Genomic DNA, 22,574 nt, shown 5'->3' on the forward strand with positions numbered 1-22,574 from the left:
ATAAGAAAACTTTGAATCAAGACGGCAGACTGAGGGTTAAGATCAAGCAAGTGATTTATTGCAGGGAATAGAAATTATCTGCTTAGCATGCTCCTCAGCACAAGCTCCTTAGCGTAACTCACTCAGACTGGCTTATGCTCAATAATGTTGGGATTTTTAAACATTATACTGTCATGGCTATGTTTTCTGAACTACCAAGAACTTTAAGTCATTAAAGAATTGTTAAAGTGCAGTTAACTTTCAATTAATCACTTTTCCATTTCTCTGAAACTATCACGGCTAATCTTGGTTTGTACACACACACACACACACACAGTAGCATTGTGGTAAGAATGTTATGCCAGTTTCAAATCTTAGTTTTGACCCTATTAGTTTTGTCATGTTTAATTTTATCACATCTAATGTAGGAGTTGGGTTGGGCCAGAATTCTTGCTCACACAGGTACAGGAGATTGCTACGGGCTGAAGTTGAAAGATTTTAAGGTGATGACACACAATTACTGCTTCCGATCGTAGCTGTTAAAATCAGAGTAAGGATCTTGCCATCTATGTCTGGGAGGAAATACTCATGGGGTTTTTATCAGCTGATGGCCAAACAGTGGAAATCTGAGAGACCAGTGGTCAGTGTCAGTAACAGTTCTCAATGGCAGCTTCTGCCATTCATTCTGCAAACTCTGTTATTCAACTGATTCCTTTCACTGGGTAGTTCCCTTAGGGCCACCTAAGCAGTTTGCAGTCCTTAATATTCAGAAAGTACCATGCTCTAGAGCCTACAAGGCTGAGTTAGAATTCTAGAGAGAGGAAGAAGATAGCAGCATATCAAATATGATTTTAAGGACATTAAGGATGTTTCTTAATACTTCTCTGCTTGAGAGACAGTGAAAAATTATTTTTAAAATGAAAAAAGCAGCTTCTTAATTAATTAAATATATGTATATATATTTCATAGTTTGCTCAGTCCTCACCTATGTTACTTAGAATATTGCTAACAATCTGTGTGATTTGTAGGGCAGTTGAATAATGTCCCCCAAAATTCATATGTACCCAGAAAGACCTTTGCAGAAATAGTTAAATTAAGATGAAGCCACACTGGATTATAACGGGCTCTAAACTTAATATACTGGTGTGCTTATAAAAAGAGAAGACACACAGATGCATGGACACAGAGGGGAGAAGTCCATGCGACGATGGACGTAGAGATTGGGTGATGCAGTTATAAGCCAAGAAATTCCAAGAACTGCCAGAAACCACCAGAAGCTAGGAAGCGGCAAGGAAGGAATTTTCTAAAGAGTCTTCAGAGGGAGCATGGCTCTGCTAGCACCTTGATTTCAGACTTCTGGTTTCCAGAACCGTCAGAGAATAAATTTCTGTTGTTTTAAACCACCTAATTTGTGGCCCTTTGTCACAGCAGCCCTAGGAAACTAACACAGGCAGTGTGATTTCTGTTTTATAAGAGGAAAGTGAGATTCAGAAACGGTAAGTGACTTCCTAAAAAATACAGAGCAAAATATAGAGAATATCTCAGTCTAGAACCCAGGTGTTTTGCTTTTTGGTTTAGTGTTATATCCATGTTCAGGAAGAAAAACCACAATATTTGCAAGCAGACTTGTTTAACATAACCCTGGATTAGCAATGCAGACACAGGCGGTCCCACCATTATAATGACCCATGTTGTGACTGGCCTTAGAGTCTCTGATTCCCAAGTTTATTCTTTGTAAAAGTCAATGATTGGAATCAACTATATCAAAGGTGGTTAACAGATTTAACATTATGTTTCAGATCATGGGGTAAATGTTTTGGATTCTTGGTACCCTGAGTTAATGGGGGATATAAGACTACCCAGGATAGAGAAAAAAGTAAAGAAAAGGGATGTTGGAAGCCAAAAGGCAAACTCCCCCTGAATTCTGTGGCCTTTGCTTGGGCCTAAACCAGGCCTCTGCTGGTAAAATTCTGATGAAGTCTCAGAGCAGTAAGTCGATTCAACCTCTGGATCATCCCTGAATAGACATCCCATTAGAATTCAATCTCCTGTTTAATGAACACAGGCAAAGTACATATCACAAAACAAGCTGGTTCTGGGCTAACATTTATTTTGGCACTAACTTGCCCCTTTTGGATTGGTTCCTCGGAAAACCTTGGCAGAAGACTGGGTTATGCATCTGAGACCTCATTTTAGTCAATTCTCCTTTCTGGTATCAGCCACATCAAATTATACTTCACTGGCCTGCCAGGAGGCTTTCTAAGAAAGAGGCTTCTCTATGATTGACAAACCTTCGAGTGTCTTCTGTGCATGGCACTGAGCACATCCCTGTAGTGCATTCATTAGGGACATATAGGGCACAGATGTTTCACGGTTAACAACCCAGAGAATTCTTCTATGTTTTTCTAACTGTTCAGGCTTGTCTCTATGAGAAGCTAGAGACTGCATTGTCTTGGTCACTGGCCTGGCATTATGCGACATTTTCTTTTATTTGTATATTCAAAATATTGGGCACCTCCTTTGAGCTCACAGTCTAATTAAATAAATAAAACCTGAATCCATTTAACAGTCAAACCTAAAACGTCAACAAAGAATTCTTCATTTGTCCCCCACACCCCACCCCAAACACATCCTCGAAGCTGGCTGCTTCCCAGTTTCCTGAGCCCAACAAATGATCCCACCATTCACCTAGTTTCTGAGATCTAAAACCTAAGGGGAAATTTAACTCATGTCTTTTCTCCCATCTCACAACCAGCAAGTCTTGTCCCTATCTTCCAAAGGTATCCTGAATTCTACGAGTTCTCAACATCTCCATAATTTCCACCCAAACTTATGCTACCAACATCTCTGGACCTAACTACCATATTAGCCTCCTCTCTGTTTTCCTCACTTCCAGTTTAAAAGTGAAAATCATGTCAGACTCTTCTGTGCAGATGCTTCCACATTTGGAATCTTCCTTATGGTGGCTTCCAAGGCTTTTCATGGCTGGTCCCTGCTCCCTGTTGATGTCATCTCTTTCATTCTCCCTCTTCCTTGCTCTACCGCAGCGTAGTGGTCTTCTTGCTCTTCCTCTCCAGAGTCCTGGCACTTGATATCGGCTCTGCCTGTACTGTCTCCACCCAAGATCTTTGCTGGCAGCCCTTCAAATTCTTTCAGGTATCCCCTTAAATGCCGCTTCTTCAGAAAGTCTTTTCCTGATTTTCCTTTCTAGAATCATCTCTATTCTCCTCTCCCCTTAAGCTGCTTTACTCTTCTGCATGCTTTGCTTATATTTGTTTATTGTACCTCTCTATTATTAGAATATAAGCCTCATGAGAATAAGCATTTTGCTTGTATTACTGCTGAATTCCTAGTGCTTAGAAATATAGGGTAGCCCATCGAGGGCACATAAGGGATATTTCTTGAATGAATGAAAGACATGATAAAGTTCAAACAAATTCGGAGAGTGAAAAATGAGCTTGTGGAGACTAGAAGATTGAATCGTGTGGTGAATTAACCAGAGTAAACTTTCTGCTTTTAGAAATCTTAAATAAAAATCTTAAAGTAGAAATAGAAGAGACTTACGAAATAGCCAAGAGAAGCAGGAGAGCATTTCAAACACATGCGAAAGGCACAGAGATAGAAATGAACAAATTACATGCAGTGTTAAGGAACTTGATTACATGAGGAACGATTAGAATCCAGCAATGGAGGAAGCCAGCATTTAATGAGGGCTGACAAAGTGCCAGAGAACAGGCTATTTTACACTGACTACCTCATTTAATCCTCAGAATAATCATTTGGTAATGTACTGCTGTCTCCCATTTTACAGATTTTCTTTTAAGCTTTACAAAATTCCTGCACGATACCTCCATTTTACATATAATGAAACTGTGGTTTGGCAAAGCTAGCTAACTTCAGTCAGCTAGTAAGTGAAAAAGCCAGAATTCAAATCTAGTCTGACTTCTCAGTCATTGTTCTTCACCACCTTTCATTCTCTTTCCATTCGGAAGACCTGAAACACCAATTACAGATTTAAATGAGGTAGCAATAAACAAGTTACTTGCTTTGACTATGGACTCAGAGTTCCAATGTTCAACTTTTAGTTGATAAAAATCCCATGATCATTTCCTCCCAAACATTGATGGCAACATATTGGCTCTGATTTTGACAGCTATGACCTAAACCAGTAATTGTGCATCATTACCTTAACATCTCTTAATGTCAATCTATGGCAATCCTCGGTATCTGTCAAGTATCCTGTGATGAGAAATTATAGCTCAACTCAAATCCTATACTGGATGTAATTTGGGGCTTCCCAAAGTGGGAAGATTGGGCTGAGACAGAAAAGAATTTTCATAGAATAGGGAACAGTTATGGGTTTCTTTTTCCCCTACATATCTTCCTACAAAGTAGAAATAATATATTTATTAAAACAATATAATAATGCAAGAATACTGGAGTTAGAGAACAAGAGTTAAAGTCCTATTATTATCCTTTTGTGCAGGATGTAAGATTTACCATACATTACAGCAGGCAGAATATAACCTGCAGTTAAACGAATTCATAAAATAGTGAAGTGATTTAAAGTTAAGTTTTACTTAATTTTGGTTAGGTACCACCTCAAGTTAGTCAACTATAAATTTCTTGATGTGATATTTTCTAAAATACACTGTCATATTCCATACCAAAATAGAACATATATGTGCATTAAATTATATATTACTTACACACTAATACCCTGCAACTCTAACTTTAGGCTAAAAAAAAGGAAATTTGATCCCACGGTATGGTTTAGAAAAATTCATCTTACAGATGTATTTTCATCGTAAATTTCATCCCTAATTTCTCTGATTTTATCTAGCCCATTTTATTTTACTTTCTATCCTCAGCATCTTATAGAAGGCTTGGTACATAGTAGGTACTCAATAAATGCTTGTGGACAGCACAGGTGAAAAAGGGCTCTCAAGATGAGAGAGTGTGTAAATACATATGTGATTGAAATGCCACATTCTCTTTCTGTCTTTATTCTTCACTACTCATGTTCACCAGCTCTCTACAAAATCAGATATAACTGAATGTGTTCCATAAAAAACCTCAGCTCAGCTGGTATGTCTATGGAGTAGAGTTTTATTTGGCTGTCCCAGCATGATGTCAATATCCCTGAAGATGCTCAGCTCTCTTTTGTTCTAATTCAGTTTAGCAACAACTGCTTTCATTTTGTGTAGGGCTCCTAACCAAACGAGGCAATTAAATCCAAAACAAACCTACTTAGGGAATCTCTTTATCCCGGGCTAGATACTTATATTTCCCCAAAACTTCTCATTATTTTGACACTTTCATGTCCTCTTTCTTCATCCTCCCTAAGATCAGTGAGAAATTAGTAGTTTTTTCCATATAGTTTCTCACCAAGAGATGGCTTCTCTAACTGTTTGGTTATACCATTGGAAGAAGCCTGAATCATGCTTTGTGCTCACAATAAAGGAGAGGAAAACAGTGAGCCAGCTGAAGCTTTGTAGGGAAATTGAACTTACACTGTACCACTGTTAAACCCAAGCAACAAGTAATATTTGTCTTTCATCTTTAATTGTGCTTTGAAAGATACTTACATTTTTTTTAACCTGAGAAAATATTTAAGAAACTTTAGCCAGAGAATATGGTAAGATCTAGATTCTCTGTCTTTTAAAAATAAATCTTCTATATTAATTCAATGAATAGTAAACTTTTCAACATTCAAAGGGGACAAATCTGTTAAATATGTTTTTAATGAGTTCTGCTTAAAGTAGTTTCCTCTATACTACTAGCTCCTTGAGAGTCAGGACAATATCTGACTTGCTTTCATATCCTCATTTACTAGTATAGTGTCCAGATCAGTGCGGTCCCATAGGACTTTCTGCAATAATAGAGATGTTTTCTGTGCTGTCCAATATAGTAGCCAATAGTCATATACGAAGTCTTAAAATGTGGCTAACAAGACTTAGGAATTGACTTTTAGTTTTCAATTTTACTTAAATTTTAAGTGCTATCTAACAGTTTAAATGTGATTAGCATTGTTGAGAAACTGAAGTTTAAATTTTATTTTATTTCAATATATTTAAACTTAAATAGACACATGTGGTAAGTGGTTACTATACTGGACAGTGCAGGACTAGAACTTAGCACAAATAATCATTTTGAATGAATGAATGAATGAATGAATGAAAAAAGTACAGAGTGACTTGCATTTGCTTTGAACTCTTCTAGCAGTGATTAAACAACCCATCTTCTCAAGCCTGTTTCTAATTCTTCCACTAATACACATCGTTCTAAAAGACATAATACCCCACCTAATTGACCATTAAATCCAAATGGATTTCTTAAGCCTTCTGTTGCTGAGGATGCCAAACCATAAGACTTTAATGTCTCCCATCTTATATTTATAATACCTGAAAATGTGTCTTGCCATGAGAGACTTTTAAAATTAAATCAGCATTTTTATGCTACCAAAAGAGAAAGAATGCCATTGCTTATCATTATTTCTTCCTACTATTAATCTATAACCATGTACACGACCACACAAATGGACTGTTGTTGACTGGCTCATGGTCAACTTTGCAACCATAGTCATCCCAAATATTCACTCAAATCACTGTGCAGTACAACTAATAATTAGAAACCAGCTCAAGTGATAAAAGAAATGAGCTGGACAGCACTGTGATTTACTTGATTTGCTTAATTTAGAGAATCATAATGAAATAAATATAACTGATATTCAATATCTCTGCCACACATTAAGTACAGATCAGATTCTACCAGCAAATTTTAACCAACCAGCCATTCATAAAATGGCAATGCTGTGACACATTTTATGGGATAATAGAGTATTTTCTGATCATAAGACTTCAAAATTTAGTTAGGAATGCAAGGATGTACATTAGGCAAAATTAGAGGACAAACTAGTCTAGAATTGTCTCATAAATTACAGGGAGAGGATAATTAGGGGGAAAGTAATAAAATATATAAATGGCTGATTGTATAGTAATCAAGCCAGTTCCAAACTGTCAATAAGGTGTTATATTAGACATCACCACAGTGAAAACTCTCCTGGGTGTCCCACTTTGTTGGTAGGTGTGGGGCTGTTGTATCTGTTTTCATTTGATCCCGTTAGGTCAGAGAACTTCCCTCTGCTGAATGCCTACTAGATGCCAGGGGAGACCCAGGAGCTTCCCATATGTTATCACATTTCACCTTCACAACCTGGGAAGAAGAAGAGGAAATCCTATCTCCAATTGATAGCTGAGGAAACTGAGGACTCAAGTATTAAGAAACTTGCTCTAGGATACAAGTAGTAATGTATGGAGAAAAATCCAGGAAAGAAGGAAAAAAGCAAACATGTCTGTTCCTCTAGATAATGTAGTCTAAAGTCACTCTATTTGGGGGGTTGCTTTCACTCATCTCTTCAGTATAAAGAATATAATGGACTAAGGATATTACTTACAACTCAAATATAAAAGGGTTTTGTGGATAATTGGGTTGTGGTCTAGCAAATAGGCTTCCCATTCTAACTCAAGCGTCAAGCTGGTATGAGGTCCATTTTAACATACTTTATGATTAAACTGCCTTAACAGCATCTTAAAGGACCACAAATAATAATTCAAAAATTCTCCACATGTGGCATGAAAAGATTAGACAAGTCTTAAGCAGGCAGGGACTTAAATCTCGCTGATAATACAGTGAAGAAATTATACACCATAAAGGCAAGGGGAAGGAGCAAGGGTTTAGCGAAAGGAAGATATAATCAGGGGACACAAACCTTCCTATAAATCAAGTCTTTCTATTCTGGATGATTATTTCATGAATTGGATCTTGGGCTGTTGATCTCTTCAAATGATTACCACGGAATGTGTGCACTTTTAGGAACAGTTGCTGGCTGATTTATATTTCAGACATATTTTCCATCAGTGTTCATTCCTTGAGAATATGGTTTTCATAATAGAGTTGATATTTTCAAATAATATGGAAAACTTGAAATTCAATTTGTATAAAAGCTATGTAATTTTAATGTACAATCACTACATCATATTTGGAAAAACAGTGATAAAAAGAGCAACCAAATGTGCACCCAGACAAGACCCATTTTCAAAGATAAGATCATTTTGTCAGGGAGAAAAATAATGATGGAAACGTCCCCATCCCCTTTGCCTCTAAATTCTGATATTCCAGCCAAATAATAAAATCAGCTTTTGCACTTCATCTAAGAAGACAAAACATCAACTTCTAAGAAGGAGAGAGAGAGAGAAGTGGTGGGTGGGAGAGAAAGGCAAGGGAGGGGAGGCAAGGGGAGGAAGTGAAGCACAGATTCTCTACGATGTTCCATCTTGCTCAGTAATTGTTGTATTATTGAGCAGGCTTGGGGAAGATGAAGTGTTCCTTATCCTAGAAATATTTTTAAATTGCCAAAATGGCATTTTGTGTTAACAACAGAAGATAAAATAGATATGTAGTACCTACTAGTCATGATAACATAATTTATCTATCTTAATGTCTGTAATAAAGACAGCAAGTGAGCTACCCAATACTCTTAATCTAAATAAATTGAAGGAGTTGGCTGTTTTGCACACATAAAGAATATTCTGAACATACTGTTTATTTAGGCTGATTTGTTCCTCCCTATCTATTCAGTAAGAGGTGAATTATCCAAAGGTAATTCTCAATGAAACAGAATCAGGTCACCGTGCAAATAAACAATTGCCTGCAAAAGAAAAAATTCTTACTCCATACAGTAGTAAGAAGAAGTGATTTAATAAAATGGTGCCATTATCAAAGGGCAAAATATGGTTAGCATTCTAAGACTGTTAACCCTACCTTTAATGGAAAAAAATTAAGGCTCCTTTATGTTTCTAAAGCGGAAAGATTCTCTGTTTTCATTTTTTGGAAAAAAGATAATTTATATGAGGCAATAATTCCAACAAGCAACATATTTTATTCAATCGGGCATTTAGTTTTATTTTTACCTTATAATCACTCATGCTAATTTTTAAGCAAAGTAAATGCTGACAGAGACCAGTGCCCAGTGAGGTCCTCTGCCCAAATTCTCAGTCTCCTTTCTGATTGAGAAGGAATGGATGAAGCACAAAGGACTGAGGCAGCCGTGTTTGTAATACAACACTTATTTGAGGAGGCAGGCACAACATGATCTAGCCATAAAAAATTAACGAGATAAAATGTCTTGCTATCACAGATAATGGGTCCACAAGCAAACCTGTGATTCAGATCGTTAATATTCATTTAACAACTTCTTACAAGTTCCCTTAGTTTAGTTGCTTTGTTAGTGCTACATATTTAGAATATTCGCTTCGCTATGAAGTTTCGGAGATCCATAAGTGTTGTTACTTCATTACACACATATGCTTTTCACCTTGCCTCAGACAAACTTAAATAGTATTAGGAACATTGGAAACGTTCATTAAGCATACTGACAAATTGAATTATGCCGTTGCTTTTGTTTTACAAAATTAAGGCCATACGTATGATATAAATAATTACTGGTAGATTTTTTTAATTAATTATAAATGGCAGAAAATGTATCATGACTCTTTTTTATGAAACGAGACTATTATTAGTGTCAAAATGGAAAACTATTTCTTGTCACTGGGCTTGGAAAGGTTGGCATAATAAAAGTGAATTAAAAAGAAAAAATTCTGGAAATTGATTTTTTAAGCTGGATACTTAGAAACAATGGTACCGGTAGAAGAAAAAGTAATGTTGCTCAGTCTTAGAAAGCAAGGCTGACTACCTAGCATTTTTATCGGAAGTGTAATGTAATCATGGCCAGTCAGCCCTGAAAAGTAGACTAAGACAATTCTAGATATAGTATTAGTATTAGGAAGTGAAGAATTCAGATAATCCACAGAAACTGAATATTTTGAAAAGGAACATACTTTTAAAATTTTAATTTTAATATTAGAAAATTGAATACAAATTTTCTTTAAAGAATTTTTGATAGTTTTCTAAACTGTCAGTCTTTATACATGACATATGCCATTTTTAAAATATATATTTTGACCTAATTATTCAACTTTATTGATTAAAAACACCAAATATTCATAAAAGTTATTGATTCTATATATATGATCTATGAAGAGTAAGTCAATGAAGAAATTGATGACTCAGATGGTATGTTAGCACAGACATGGTGAAGAGGAAACTGGCATTATCTCATGATTTAAATCCAAACCCCAACAAAACATTCTTAAGAACACAAACCTAGAAGTAGGACCAGCTTCATGGGCACACAACCAGTGAAGTGTACAAGGCCTCATGCAGCATGGCTCAACGCCTTACAGTAGCTGGCGGATCCTGCAAATTGTTTAGCTGGTCCTGCCTGGGAGCCTGCATTCCCTAATAATTACCTGAAACCTATGCACTACTATGCTTTGTGTGTGTGTATGTGAAGATTGCCGCTGAGCTAACATCTGTGCCAATCTTTCTCCATCTTATGCGGGATGCCACCACAGTGTGGCCTGACAAGTGGTGCCAGGTTCACGCCTGTGATCCAAACCCACCAACCCTGGGCCACCGAAGCTTAGTGCACAAACTCAACTACCACACAGCTTGGCTGGCCCCCATTACTATGCTTTTAAGGCACAAAAGCATAGCATATCCGAGGTTTTATTTCTATGAGGCAAATACAGCTTAGTTCTCTCCCCGACCCCCAATAAATATTTTATTCCAATTTGTTATCATCTTGTCTTCATAGCCTTGGTTAAGTGGAAGAAAGAATGAAGATTGTGCCAAAAGTAGAGCATGATACCAGCACCCACACTACATTGCAGTGTGCTCCTGTTCTCTCTTCTTCAACATGCTGATCTAAAATACACAAAAGTCACCTGGTGCAAAGATTATTTTCTCACATTTACCAATTAAAATATTTCTAGTTGTACTTCACCTTCTTCCAAAAGCAAGTGAGATGATTTTAAAGTTAAACGTGGATTTAAACAAAACAAAGAAGAATACGAACAAAATAACATCATTAATAATAATTTTAAAAAGTAGATGCAACTAGGTGTCTGAGTAATGCAATTTGTTACAAGTAGTCATTCACTCCGTTAGCTTTTAGATTGTAATTTCTTATATTTTAAACAAAATAAAGGTGACAGACTGCTCAAGAGTAATCAATCTTTTCAAATATCATTAGAAGCTTAGTAGAAATCTCAAAATTTAGAAGATACAGAAATATTTTTCAAATATACAGTTTGAGAGCTGTTCTTTTATAAAGATAGAAATCACTGAATTATAACTTAGTACAAGAACATTCAGCTGCTTTACTTTGTGATCATGTAGCTTGATAGAATGATTTAAGTTGGAGGATGGTAAGATCCCAATAGAGATTTTCCCTCTACATTTCTTGAGTCTAGATTCGCTTTTGGAAGCTTTGTGAGCACATTCAGTGCATGTTTAGGTTCTTTAAAAAGTCCTTGTGTTTAGAAGTCCTGCGCCATTATTCTTTTACCTTTGATGTTGCACTCTTGATAGCAAACTTGGAAAATGTGAAAAATCAGTGGAGGAGGCTGAGATTCAATGTTGATTATGAAGTACTAGCAGGTAGAGTGTCAGTCACTTACTTAGGAAGTGAATATGTAGACCAGATAGATGGATTAAGCCTTTACAGTTGTTAATTTGCCGCTATGAAGACATGGCCTAAGTGGGGAGCCCACTTTGTTGAAAAATTATCTTACCTGTGAAAATCCTTGAGTTGGAAATTTGATTCATAAATCTTCCTTCCATCCTGTCTCCTCAAAAGAGTTCTATAAAATAACTCAAGGATATTGCAAGCAAAAATAAATACTTTCTAAATGCTTCCCTTCCCTTTTCATACTCACACTCAGGCTGAGTGGCCACTTTGATGGGTTGAGAACTCTCGCCTGGTCCCCACTCATTATAGGCCACAACTCGGAAGGTGTACATGGCTTCTGGCTTCAGGTTTCCCACAGTAAGCTGAAGGGACCCAGGCTGTGATGTATTCAGTGCTCGTTCCCTGAGAAACAAACATTGTAGGGAAAGGTTATTCCAACATGAAACCTTTTAGCCAAAGCCTTTATTAATGTGCAAGAGTAGTGAGGTGGACCAAAGGTTGCTTACTTATTGAATGTTGACTCTGCACGTAATTCAAGACCTCTGAGGCTTACCAGAAATAAACTGACTGGAAAAAGTTACAAACAAATGTTTCAGCATTTCTGGGGAGTTCGTATGTATGCTATTCCCATGAAACTTGCAAACTAAAATCTTTTCTCTTGACACTTTACAATTTAGAATTAAAAACTCATGACGAAGAACTTTTGAAATAAGAAGAAACATTTGGAATATAGACTGGAAGACGCATTTCAAAAACATCCAGCTAACGGCAGAAATCAAGGTTTCAATGATTCCACAAATCAGTCTTTGTCAGTATTACCAACAAATGCATTTATGCATTTTCTTTCATTGTATGAAAGGGAAAGGCAGATGCTAAGTGATGATGTGTATAGAGCTTGAGCTCCTGTGGTTACGTTAAGTGCAATTAGTGAAAGGAAGTAGGTTTCCTTCTACGTGAGAAGAAACTGCAGCACGTGTCTACTTGTCTTGTTCTTCAAGCCACATCTCCATGTGTCCAATTCACTTCCCAATTAAAAACTTCCTCAGTGGTTCCAAACAAATAAATTAGTTGGCTGATCATGGTGGGATTTACAGTACATATTAAGAGAAGACAAACCTTGCGGGTATGGATGCTGACATATAAGAAATGAGAACTACTGAAGTATTCTTTAAGGACACACATGATTCTAGACATTTCTATGCTCATTGGCCTCGTATAACTGAATAGGTGAAGAAGGAACTCCTTCTCTTCCACTCAACTGCTTCTGAAGATTTCTATTTCTAGATAACATCTCCTGCCTCTCAGTGGAACTTTATGTAGGTTTTAATTTTGCCATTTGGTTTTGTTTTGGGAGATACTTTAAATGAAACATTTTTCTGCCAGGGCAAATTAGGCTTCCAAGGAGAAAAATTAAAACAAAAATTCTAAGAGTATGAATAGTGATTCTTAGGCATAAACACACACTCCTAAAATGACTGATATGGCAGAGAACGGCTGAGTCATCCTCAAACCCATTTCTTCTCATTCATGTCCTAGAGTCTATTTTCAGCCTCCCTAAGGTCTGGATGAATCCATCTGATTGAGTCTAACAAATGAGTGTGAGTGTACGAGACGTGTGCTGATTCCAGGCCTGGCGTAGACAAACCACACATGTGGGTTACTCCATGTTCTCTTCCTCTGCCAGTGGGCTTGAGGCAGGCAAGCATGGTGACTTTGGAAGCCGTATATTGATGATGGAGGAGTCAAAATTTGTAGGAATTCTGCAGAGGAGCTGGAGTAGAACTGTCTCAATAAGAGAATCCTTTTTATACTTCATAGAGTCAAATAGTTTTGAGCCATTATACATTTAGAGCTTATTTGTTGTAGTAGTTAACATTATTTTATCGAGTACTGCTAGTAAGTAAAATATGCACCCTGGCTGGTCGCCAGGGGCTGAGGGGAGTGGGGAAAGAGAAGCTAGCATTGAATGAGTACAGAGTTTCAGTTGGGGAAGATTCGCCCTGTATGAATCTGGATATACCCCAAAGTTTAGATATTCCTTTAGGAGTATAGTGTTAAGTTGCTGGAAGGCTGAATTGTGGCATAGCAGGGGAATGGGTATGGGTGGGATTCAATTGTAACCTAAAATAGGTAAGGGTAAGAAATATCAACTAACGTTCTTATGTATCATGCATCACACTGCTCTATTCTATGAAACTAAGACTATTTAGGCCAATAAATTGCTTTTAAAAAACAAAACCTTCATCAGATTGTATGCCTTGCTGATACAGGGATTTTTGCACCTTATTTATTTTCTTTTAGCAGGAGAACTTTTACCTGCATTGCCTCTTATAGGCCTTTGATATAGATAGGGTGGTTTTATTATCATTATTTTACAGATGCAAAGGTGAGATTTAGAGAAACAGCATGGCTCTTTTTCAAAGGACTCACAGTGGATATCACAGCTAAGAATGAAATCTGGAGGTGCATTCTTTCAATCCAGTATTGATAAATCATTCAACAAATAGTAGGAAAATGAGGGGCCTATTGGGATCATGGGAACTTTGGGTAGAAGACCTGAGGTCCTAAAGGGGAAGAACGGACACAGAAACCGCTGCAAGGATGAGTTTGTCTGTGATCTGCCGTAAGTCATTTCCTATCTTTTCTGGACTGTCTAGCCACATAGTTGTCACCAAAGGTCAGAGTTTCTTACCAAACTTCTTGAATACCTATGAAGAAAGACAGCTTTCATAATTGACTTTAGTCTTACAACTGCTAAATAATTTTGATGACGTAGTTGTGTCCCAGGGCATGCTGGCATAGCTGTTTGAACAGGCATTCTTCAAAGGAAATAAAAGGCAAGAAAACGTGGGCATGCCCAGGTAAGAATGTTCAAGATCATACAATGAAAATAGCAGTTGCATATAAGAGGGGATACTGGTCTTTATTACAAGTTCCCATTATCTCCATCAGCCTGCAAAAAGCCTGCAAATTAATGTCATGAAAAAATTATATTTGTTGATATGAACATTTGATACGTCCTCAATATTACGTAAAGAATGAACAAAGTATCTTTAGAAAAGACCCTTTTAATTTAAGCAAATACAGTGGGCTTTATCAGAAAATACAGCTTCAAGACAACTCCACAGCCCTGCTCTAGCTCCATGCTAGATTGTACTGCCCTGGATTGACCACTAATTCTTCGCTGTAGGCTCTTAATGGTTTTAAACAATAGTTTAATCTAAATATGCCAATTTTATGTGCCACTTTTCAGAAATCTGCTTATCACATCGAAGTATGGTCTCATCAAAATGCTATGTGGACTGTGGAGTGAATTCAGGATTCTTAAGCCCGGGGTTGTTGTTTTGACTTTCTCACTAACTTGTCTGAGTCCCAGATTCCTCAAATGCTAATTGGTGCCATAAAAATGTTTACCTCAGAGAGTTTCTAGATAATTAAATGAGATGTCGTATGTAAACTATAGAAAGCAGTAGGCATGGTGCCCGGTACTCAATGAAGAATTCTCCATACATGGAAGTTGCTGCTGTTATTTTCATTATTATAAAAAAATTACCACCACAACCTCACGAGAAATAAGTGCTCTTGAGTCCAAGAAGAGGACTTTCCCACAAAGTACTTAGAACTAGGAATCTGAGGAGAGAAATTAATAAGCGGTATAATTATAAAGAAAAAGTATATAGATAGGTTTCATTGAGCTACTGGCCTGCCAAAATAGTTTTTTTAATATTTTCTGTCAGATTAATTTTGAATGGAGAGATAAGTTAAATCAAAAAGAGTGGTCATAACTAGCAGTACTGAACAATATTTTTAAAGGGTAAAGCCTTTGCTGACAGAAACAGAGAAGGAATAGGTGCTGCCTGAGTTCACATCACAGCTGGCCAGCCCTGTGATATCTGCTGTCCACCCTGGTGTCTGGGCTTCATTGCCAGGCTGCTCTCATGCTTCCTCAGGTCTTACTGGGGTCACATCAAACTGCTACAGACATACAAATGCATTTTCGGAAAATGACATTTCCTGCCTCGCCGCCTCTCACAGATTGGCTGTTACAAACCCCAAAGATTCACAGGAGGCTTTTGATCACCCCTTTCGTGCTTTAGCAGCTGAAAACCAAACATCACAAATCGTTTCTCAACAGGTAAGTAAAATCTGAGTTTGGACAAGCAGCTTATTACTCTGTGTTTCTCTGGTACTACAATAGGGCAATGTCAGCCACCTAAAGTAGTTAAACTCTCCATAATCTCTATTTTTAAACAGGTAGCAAACAGGATTTCCTCTCTGCTCAGTCTAGACCATGCTCCTATGTAAATGGGCAGACACACACACCAGGTCCTGAAGAACAGAGACCAGTAGATATTATGACTTTGCCCAATTATGGTGTTGGGGTGTTCTGCCTGTCACTGTACCAACTGCTCCTGGGAAAGCATCAGGGACCCAGGCTGGCTGCATCTCAGTGAAGTTCTATCCTCTGACTCTGAAGACGTAATTACCCTTCAAATCTGCAGAGCTCAGAATCATGGTCTGTGGTGGCAGATATATTGTCAGACAAAGCTTCATTATTCTACTTCTTCCTCACTCTGAGTTGGTAGTGTGGGGTTCAGGCAAGTTCAAGATAAGCTGCCTGAAGTAAAGGGAGTAAGTCACCTGAGCTTTCAAGAATCCATTCACTGTAAATTCATTCACTGAAAATCCACACAGAGTATAAATATATCAAGTCTGTCTCCTCCTGCTGGCCAAAAAAGCTGTAGGCAACTAGCCCTCTTCACCTTTTATATGTAGACCAAGAAGAGCTCGTCCCATTAACAAGAAGCATTTCTTTCTTGTAAATTCTAGTTTTCAGTGCTTGGGGTTACCCAGTTGAGGTTTCTTGCAAAATAACTGCTATGTTGTAAAAACACACATTTTGACCCAATAATAATAATGCTTCTGCTTTGCTGAAATCTGACCTTTTTTCTAAGTCTTCTTAGGCACTGATACATTTTGAGACAGGAATTCAAACGTGGTGGCATAGAATGCACCCTTGCACAATTTGCGTTGAGACCTATCTGGTTAGGCTATAATCTCCTGTGCCTGGAAGTGACCTCTGCTCTGGTGCCCACTTACAAAGTATTACATGATGATAATAGCTTTACCTAGCTCATTGTCATTGGTCCCCCCAGTTCTTTCTATCTTCTATTAATAGAGATATTCTTCTAACATACATAATCTATCAACTCCATGTGCAAAATATTGTGCTAGCTGCCATTCTATGATTAAGACAATCTCAACTCCTTGGGACAAGATCCAAAGACCTTCAAGATGTGGCCAAAATCTTTTCATGCTTATCTGCATTGAGTCACCCTGCCCTGCAATGCCATATGCATCTCGACTTCTCTGTCTTTTGTCATTCCAACTTTCATTAGTTTTATTTTGTTCCATTTCGATTATCCTAGAGTTACCTTCTCCTGACTCATAGTTCCTTCCCGGTTTGACAAAAGCTTATTCATTCTTCAAATGCAATTCACATGAAATCTCCTGGCTGGAGCTTTCCTACCATCATGTCCTTTGAGTCCTGCAGCATTAAATATTATCTTTTGTGCTTTTCTTGCTCTTGGTTTATAACCATAGCACATATCGCAGTATATTAATAGATGTGTCTGTCTCGTCGACTCATTTGTGAATTATTTTTTTAGAAGAGAAGTCATATTCCATTCATATTTTTTTGACACTCAACATATATACCCACTGAGTATAAAGAATGGCTATGTTGCCAGTGCTCTCAATTTTTTTAAATGCATAAATAAATATGAAAATCTTAATAGAATAATTGCATAATATCTCCACATAGTATGATCTCAGAAATGCTATGAGAGCTGAGTTCTATTCCATGCTCCATCCCAACTTAACTGGATGGCCTTTGGCATACCACTTCACCTTCCTGGGTCTCATTTTCATTATTTGAAAACTTAGAGAGTGCGATCTACTCTAAAAAGGCTTTCTAATCTAATATTCCTTATTGAGAATAGAAATCACTTATCTCTCTGTGTGTGTTTGTGTGTGTGTATGTTGTGTGTGTATGTTTAGCTGAATTCAGCACTTCTATATTTACATTTCAGAAGTAAACAGAATTTAAAGATTAAGCATGATACTGTTTCTTAGCAAATCATTTGTAACGACATATCTCTAGTATTCATATTAAGTAAACACGTATTGTCTTGCTTAAGTGTACCAGGGTGTTAACATTTAGTTACAGCTGTGAGCTGAGCAGCTAATGCTGTCTTGATGTATCAAATACCTAGTTAATTGCTTCAAGGGGGAAGAGTGATAGTAATGTTCCTTTGTAAGGAGGGAACTATGTTATTTTTAATCGAAAGATCTTTAACATCTCCTTTTTATCCACTCCACTTTCATTTTTGTTTCTTTAGTGAGAGGAAAAGGGTGCAACAAAGAGAAGATTTCAAAACTGAAATATGGTGTTATCTAGAATAGGGTTCAAAGTGACAGCAGCAAGAACCACCCAAATGCCTCATTCTTTATGACCTCAGAAGCCGAGACTTTGGAACTCGTGCTATCTTGAAGGGAAAGTAAGTTCAGAGGTGACTCACCACCAGACAAAGTTAAAAATTCTGGATTTTCTTGAATTGTTAAAAAGCCTGGTCTGAGGACCAGGCTTTTTAAAATTTTTCTTTAATATAATCTCTGTTTCAGCATCTAGTACACATCCAAGAGACTAGTTACATAACAAATAGCTACTGCAGCAACAAACAAAAAGCTATCTTTTCATGGAGAAAATGTTTTTGGGTTCAAATTATTTATTTTCTTTAGTTTCAGCCAATGCTCCCATAATAAATATGACTCAGTTCTGGGTCTTCTTCTCATTCTGTTTTTTTTTTTCTGGATGCCAGTCTTATCCTCCTGGAGCTACAGTTATTATCTATATGCTGACAAATTCCTGATGTATGTCTCTGCCCAAATTTCTCCTCTGAGCTCCAGGTTCCTATTTTCAAGGCCCTGCTTGACATCCCCACTTGAATGCTGTAAAGGTATGTCAGACCAACACGTCTAAAACTGAATTTATGATCTTCATTCCCGAATCTGGATCTTTTCCAGCATCCTAATCTCAGCGAATTGCCCCACCATCTCTCCATTTAAATAAACCAGAGACCTAGGAACTATCCTTGAAAATCTCCTTTCTCTCACCAGTAATGTCCAATGCATCCCCTGGTCCTGTCAATTTGGCTTCCTAAATGTCTCTAGAATCTGTCTGCGCTGCTCCATCTCCACTGATACACCCTTAGTCTGACTCATCAGCAGCTCTTGCCTGAAACTTCTGCAACAGCCTGCTAAACGGCATCCTGACATCCACTCAGCTGACCTCTGGTCTAACTTCCACTCTCCAGCCCCAGTCACCCCATCAAGATGCAAATCTGATTATGGCATAGACATCATGCACACATTTTTTTTTTTAACTTCTCTCACACAAGCATACTCCTTTCATTTAGAGATCTCATCTCAGTGTGTAGTTATGTATCCATCAGTTGAATGATCTCCTCAATACTACTAAACTGCTTCCAATCAAACTGTTAGCTTCCTTATTATTTAGAACACAGTGCCAGACATATAGCCAGTTCACAAGTGAATAATGCATCATTCAGGATTGGGGGAATCTACCCAAGTTGGTGGCGTAAGCAGACTCAGAACACATCTCCTCCCATGAACACAATCAGGTTACAACTATTTTTGGAAAAATTACCCTGGATATAAAACTGAAAACTGGATAAAAAAGAACCCCCCAACAAGGGACGGTCCTGACTAACGTGGAAGAGGCAGAAATTCCTTCTGGAGAGAAAAAATGCCACTTTCAGGAGCAGCAGAATTTCTCAGCCAGCCACCCTAAGGTACACAGCCCTCCCTGGAGGAGTGAGGTCCAGAGTGGGAGCCGATACTGCTATAAGCATCCTTTAGACTCAGCACAGCAGAGACGAATGTCTTGCTATCTGGCTTCGTTGGCTATTACTGCAGTGGGGAATACCCCCAGAGAAACTATTGGGTGAAAGCCAAAAAGACCTGGGTTTTAAAGGGCCCATGCACAAACTCAACCGTCTCAGCAACCTAAAATCACCAGAGAGAAGGCTGACAGTCCTCTGGTGAAAAGAGACTCACCTGGTGGGCTCTGGGTGCATCTTGATGAAAGGAGAGACCTCTCCAGAGATTGAGACATTGGTGGTGGCCACTGTCGTGACCTAGTCCAGGCGTGCTGACACAAACCCCAGCAGACATCATCAAAATTCTTTCCCTGGCATGTTAGCCCAGGGGTCTGCCACAGCTACTAGTGCCCAGATTTAATCCAGTTCAGCCAGGGCAGGCAGCTGCCCTAGGGACTGGCCGAGCCCAAAAGCAAGCCCTCAGCCTATTTGTTGGCCTGCATTGACTGGGTATCTTGATGCTCTACAGGCAGGCGAGTGTGTCCGCCTCTGTGGGGCAGGGACTGTGTGAGGACCAGGTGAACTGTGGGGGGAATTGGTGGAGAGATGGAGGTTTGGCAGTAGGGCATCAGGGTACCCTCCAGGGGGTTGGGAAGCATGCATGGACCAGGACTGTGTTGACGGTGTGTGTGGTCTTGTTGGGCGTGAGGCTTATCAGTGGCAGAAGACCTGTGCTTGACAAATAGCCATAAAAAGGATCAGCTCCACCTTCCAAAATGTGAAATAATTGAGTGCTCCTGTGCCAAGGGCCAGCCCCACTCAGCTGCACTCCTAAGAGAACTGACAACAGCCTTGTGGGCCTAAGGCCGATAGGAACTGTAAGCCCCTGAGCTTAGCAACCAGCTACAGTGGGTACCTACCCAATTAACAGATAAACTGCAACAGGAGTGTGCTGTTAGACATTGTACCCAACAGTGCTTGGGCTGCCCAAACTGGATTTACAAACAGGTGGCCAGGGAAGGAAAGACTAGACTCCCTGGGTACCTGCATTAAGAGCAACCCTGCCACAGCAGAAAGACACAAGTAGCCCACAAAGGGGACACTCCTGAATCATTTGGACTGGTGATGAGAGGAAAGCACACTGCCGGGCCTCATAAGGCATTTCTTAAATAAGACCACTTCTCCAGGATCAGGAGACAAAGCCGATTCACCTAATACACAGATATAAGCACAGAGAAAGAAGCATAATGAAGAGACAAAGGAATACATTCCAAACAAGGGAACAGGACAAAACCCCAGAAAAAGGACTAAACGAAACAGAAATAAGCTAGCTATCTGACAAAGAGTTCAAACAAAAACTCATAAGAATGCTTACAGATATTGGGAGAATACCGGATAAACACAGTGAGCCCATCAACAAAGAACTGGAAAATATAAAAAAGAACCAATTGGAAATGAAGAATACAATACTGAAGATGAAAAATTCACTAGAGGGACTCAATAGCAGAGTAGAGGATACAGAAGAATGGATCAGTGAGCTAGATGAAAGACTAGAGGAAATCACCAAAGCTGAACAGAAAAAAGAAAAAAGAATTAAAAAGAATGAGACAAGTCTAAGGGAATTCTGGGACAATATCAAACACACTAAAATTTGTATTATAGGTGTCCCAGAAGGAGAAGAGAGAAAAGGGACAGAACATTTATTTGAAGAAATAATAGCTGAAAATTTTCATAACCTAAGGAAGGAAACAGCCATCCAAGTACAGGAAGCACAGAGTGCTCCAAACAAGATAAGCCCAAAGAGGACCACACCAAGACAGATTATAATTAAAATGTCCAAAATTAAAGATAAAGAGAGAATCCTAAAAGCTGCAAGAGACAGGTTACAAGTGACATACAAAGGAAAGCCCATAAGGTTATCAGCTGACTTCTAGGCCGAAACACTACATATGTGAAGACAATGGCATGACGTATTTAAAGTACTAAAAGGAAAAAACCTACAGCCAAGAATACTCTATCCATCAAGGCTGTCAGTCAGACTGGAACAAGAGATAAAGAGCTTCCTAGACAAGCAAAAATTAAGGGAGTTTATCACCAAGAAACAAGTTCCACACGAAATACTGAAGGGACTTATTTAAGTGAGAAAGTGATGACACAAATAGGGATAAAAATATTATTCAAAAAATCCCCCCAAAAACCAGGCAATAAAATCACTGGTAAAGGTAAAAAATATAGTAAAGTTAGCAGATCAACTACCTGTGAAGATAATATGAAGATTAAAAGACAAAAGTACTAAATTCACCTATTTCAGTAAGAGGGTAATGGATAGACACACACAAAAGAAGAAATTAGACATGATTTCAAAAACAAAATGTGGGAGGAGGGGAGAGAAAAAATAGAGCTTTTAGAAAGAGGTCAAGCTAAAGAGTTTATCAACTCAGTATTGATTGTTATATACAGAGAATATTATATAGGAACCTCACGGTAATCAGAAATCAGAAACCTATAATAAGTAAACAAATAAGTAAGACAAAAGAAATCAAACACATTAGTAATGAAAGACATCAAGCCGAAAGGGAAGACAGCAAGAGGAAAAGAAAGGGACAGAGAAGAACTACTAAAACACCCCCAAAAAAGTAACAAAATGGCAATAAATACATATTTATCAATAGCTACTTTAAATGTCAATGGACCAAATGCTCCAATCAAAAGGCATAGGGTGGCCAATTGGTTAAAAAAATAAGACCCATGTATATGCTGCATATAAGAGGCACACTTCAGACCTAAGGACATGCACAAACTGAAAGTGAAAGGATGGAAAAAGATATTCCATGCAAATGGAAAAGAAAAGAAAGCAGGGATAGCAATACTTATATCAGACAAAATAGACTTTAAAACAAAAACTGTAACAAGAGATAAGGGCACTACATAATGATAAAGAGAACAATCCAACAAGAGGATATAACACTTGTAAATATCTATGCACCCAACATAGGAGCACCTAAATATATAAAGCAATTATTAACAGACATCAAAGGAGAAATAGACAGTAACACAATACTAGTAGCAGTCTTTAACACTCCACTTACACCAATGGATAG

General features: G+C 38.1%; 1 protein-coding gene across 2 annotated transcripts in view; it reads right to left on the reverse strand.

The window, feature by feature from the left end:
* DCC (DCC netrin 1 receptor) overlaps window positions 1-22,574 on the reverse strand; it is a 1,085,205-nt gene that overhangs the window by 299,892 nt on the left and 762,739 nt on the right. For both annotated transcript variants that reach the window (XM_070513040.1, XM_070513039.1), the window contains exon 9: window positions 11,820-11,974. In XM_070513040.1, coding sequence (XP_070369141.1) covers window positions 11,820-11,974 — 155 coding nt within the window. The remainder of the gene's footprint in view (window positions 1-11,819; window positions 11,975-22,574) is intronic.

This window comes from Equus asinus, chromosome 7 (genome assembly GCF_041296235.1).
Source record: "Equus asinus isolate D_3611 breed Donkey chromosome 7, EquAss-T2T_v2, whole genome shotgun sequence".
Lineage (NCBI taxonomy): Eukaryota > Metazoa > Chordata > Mammalia > Perissodactyla > Equidae > Equus > Equus asinus.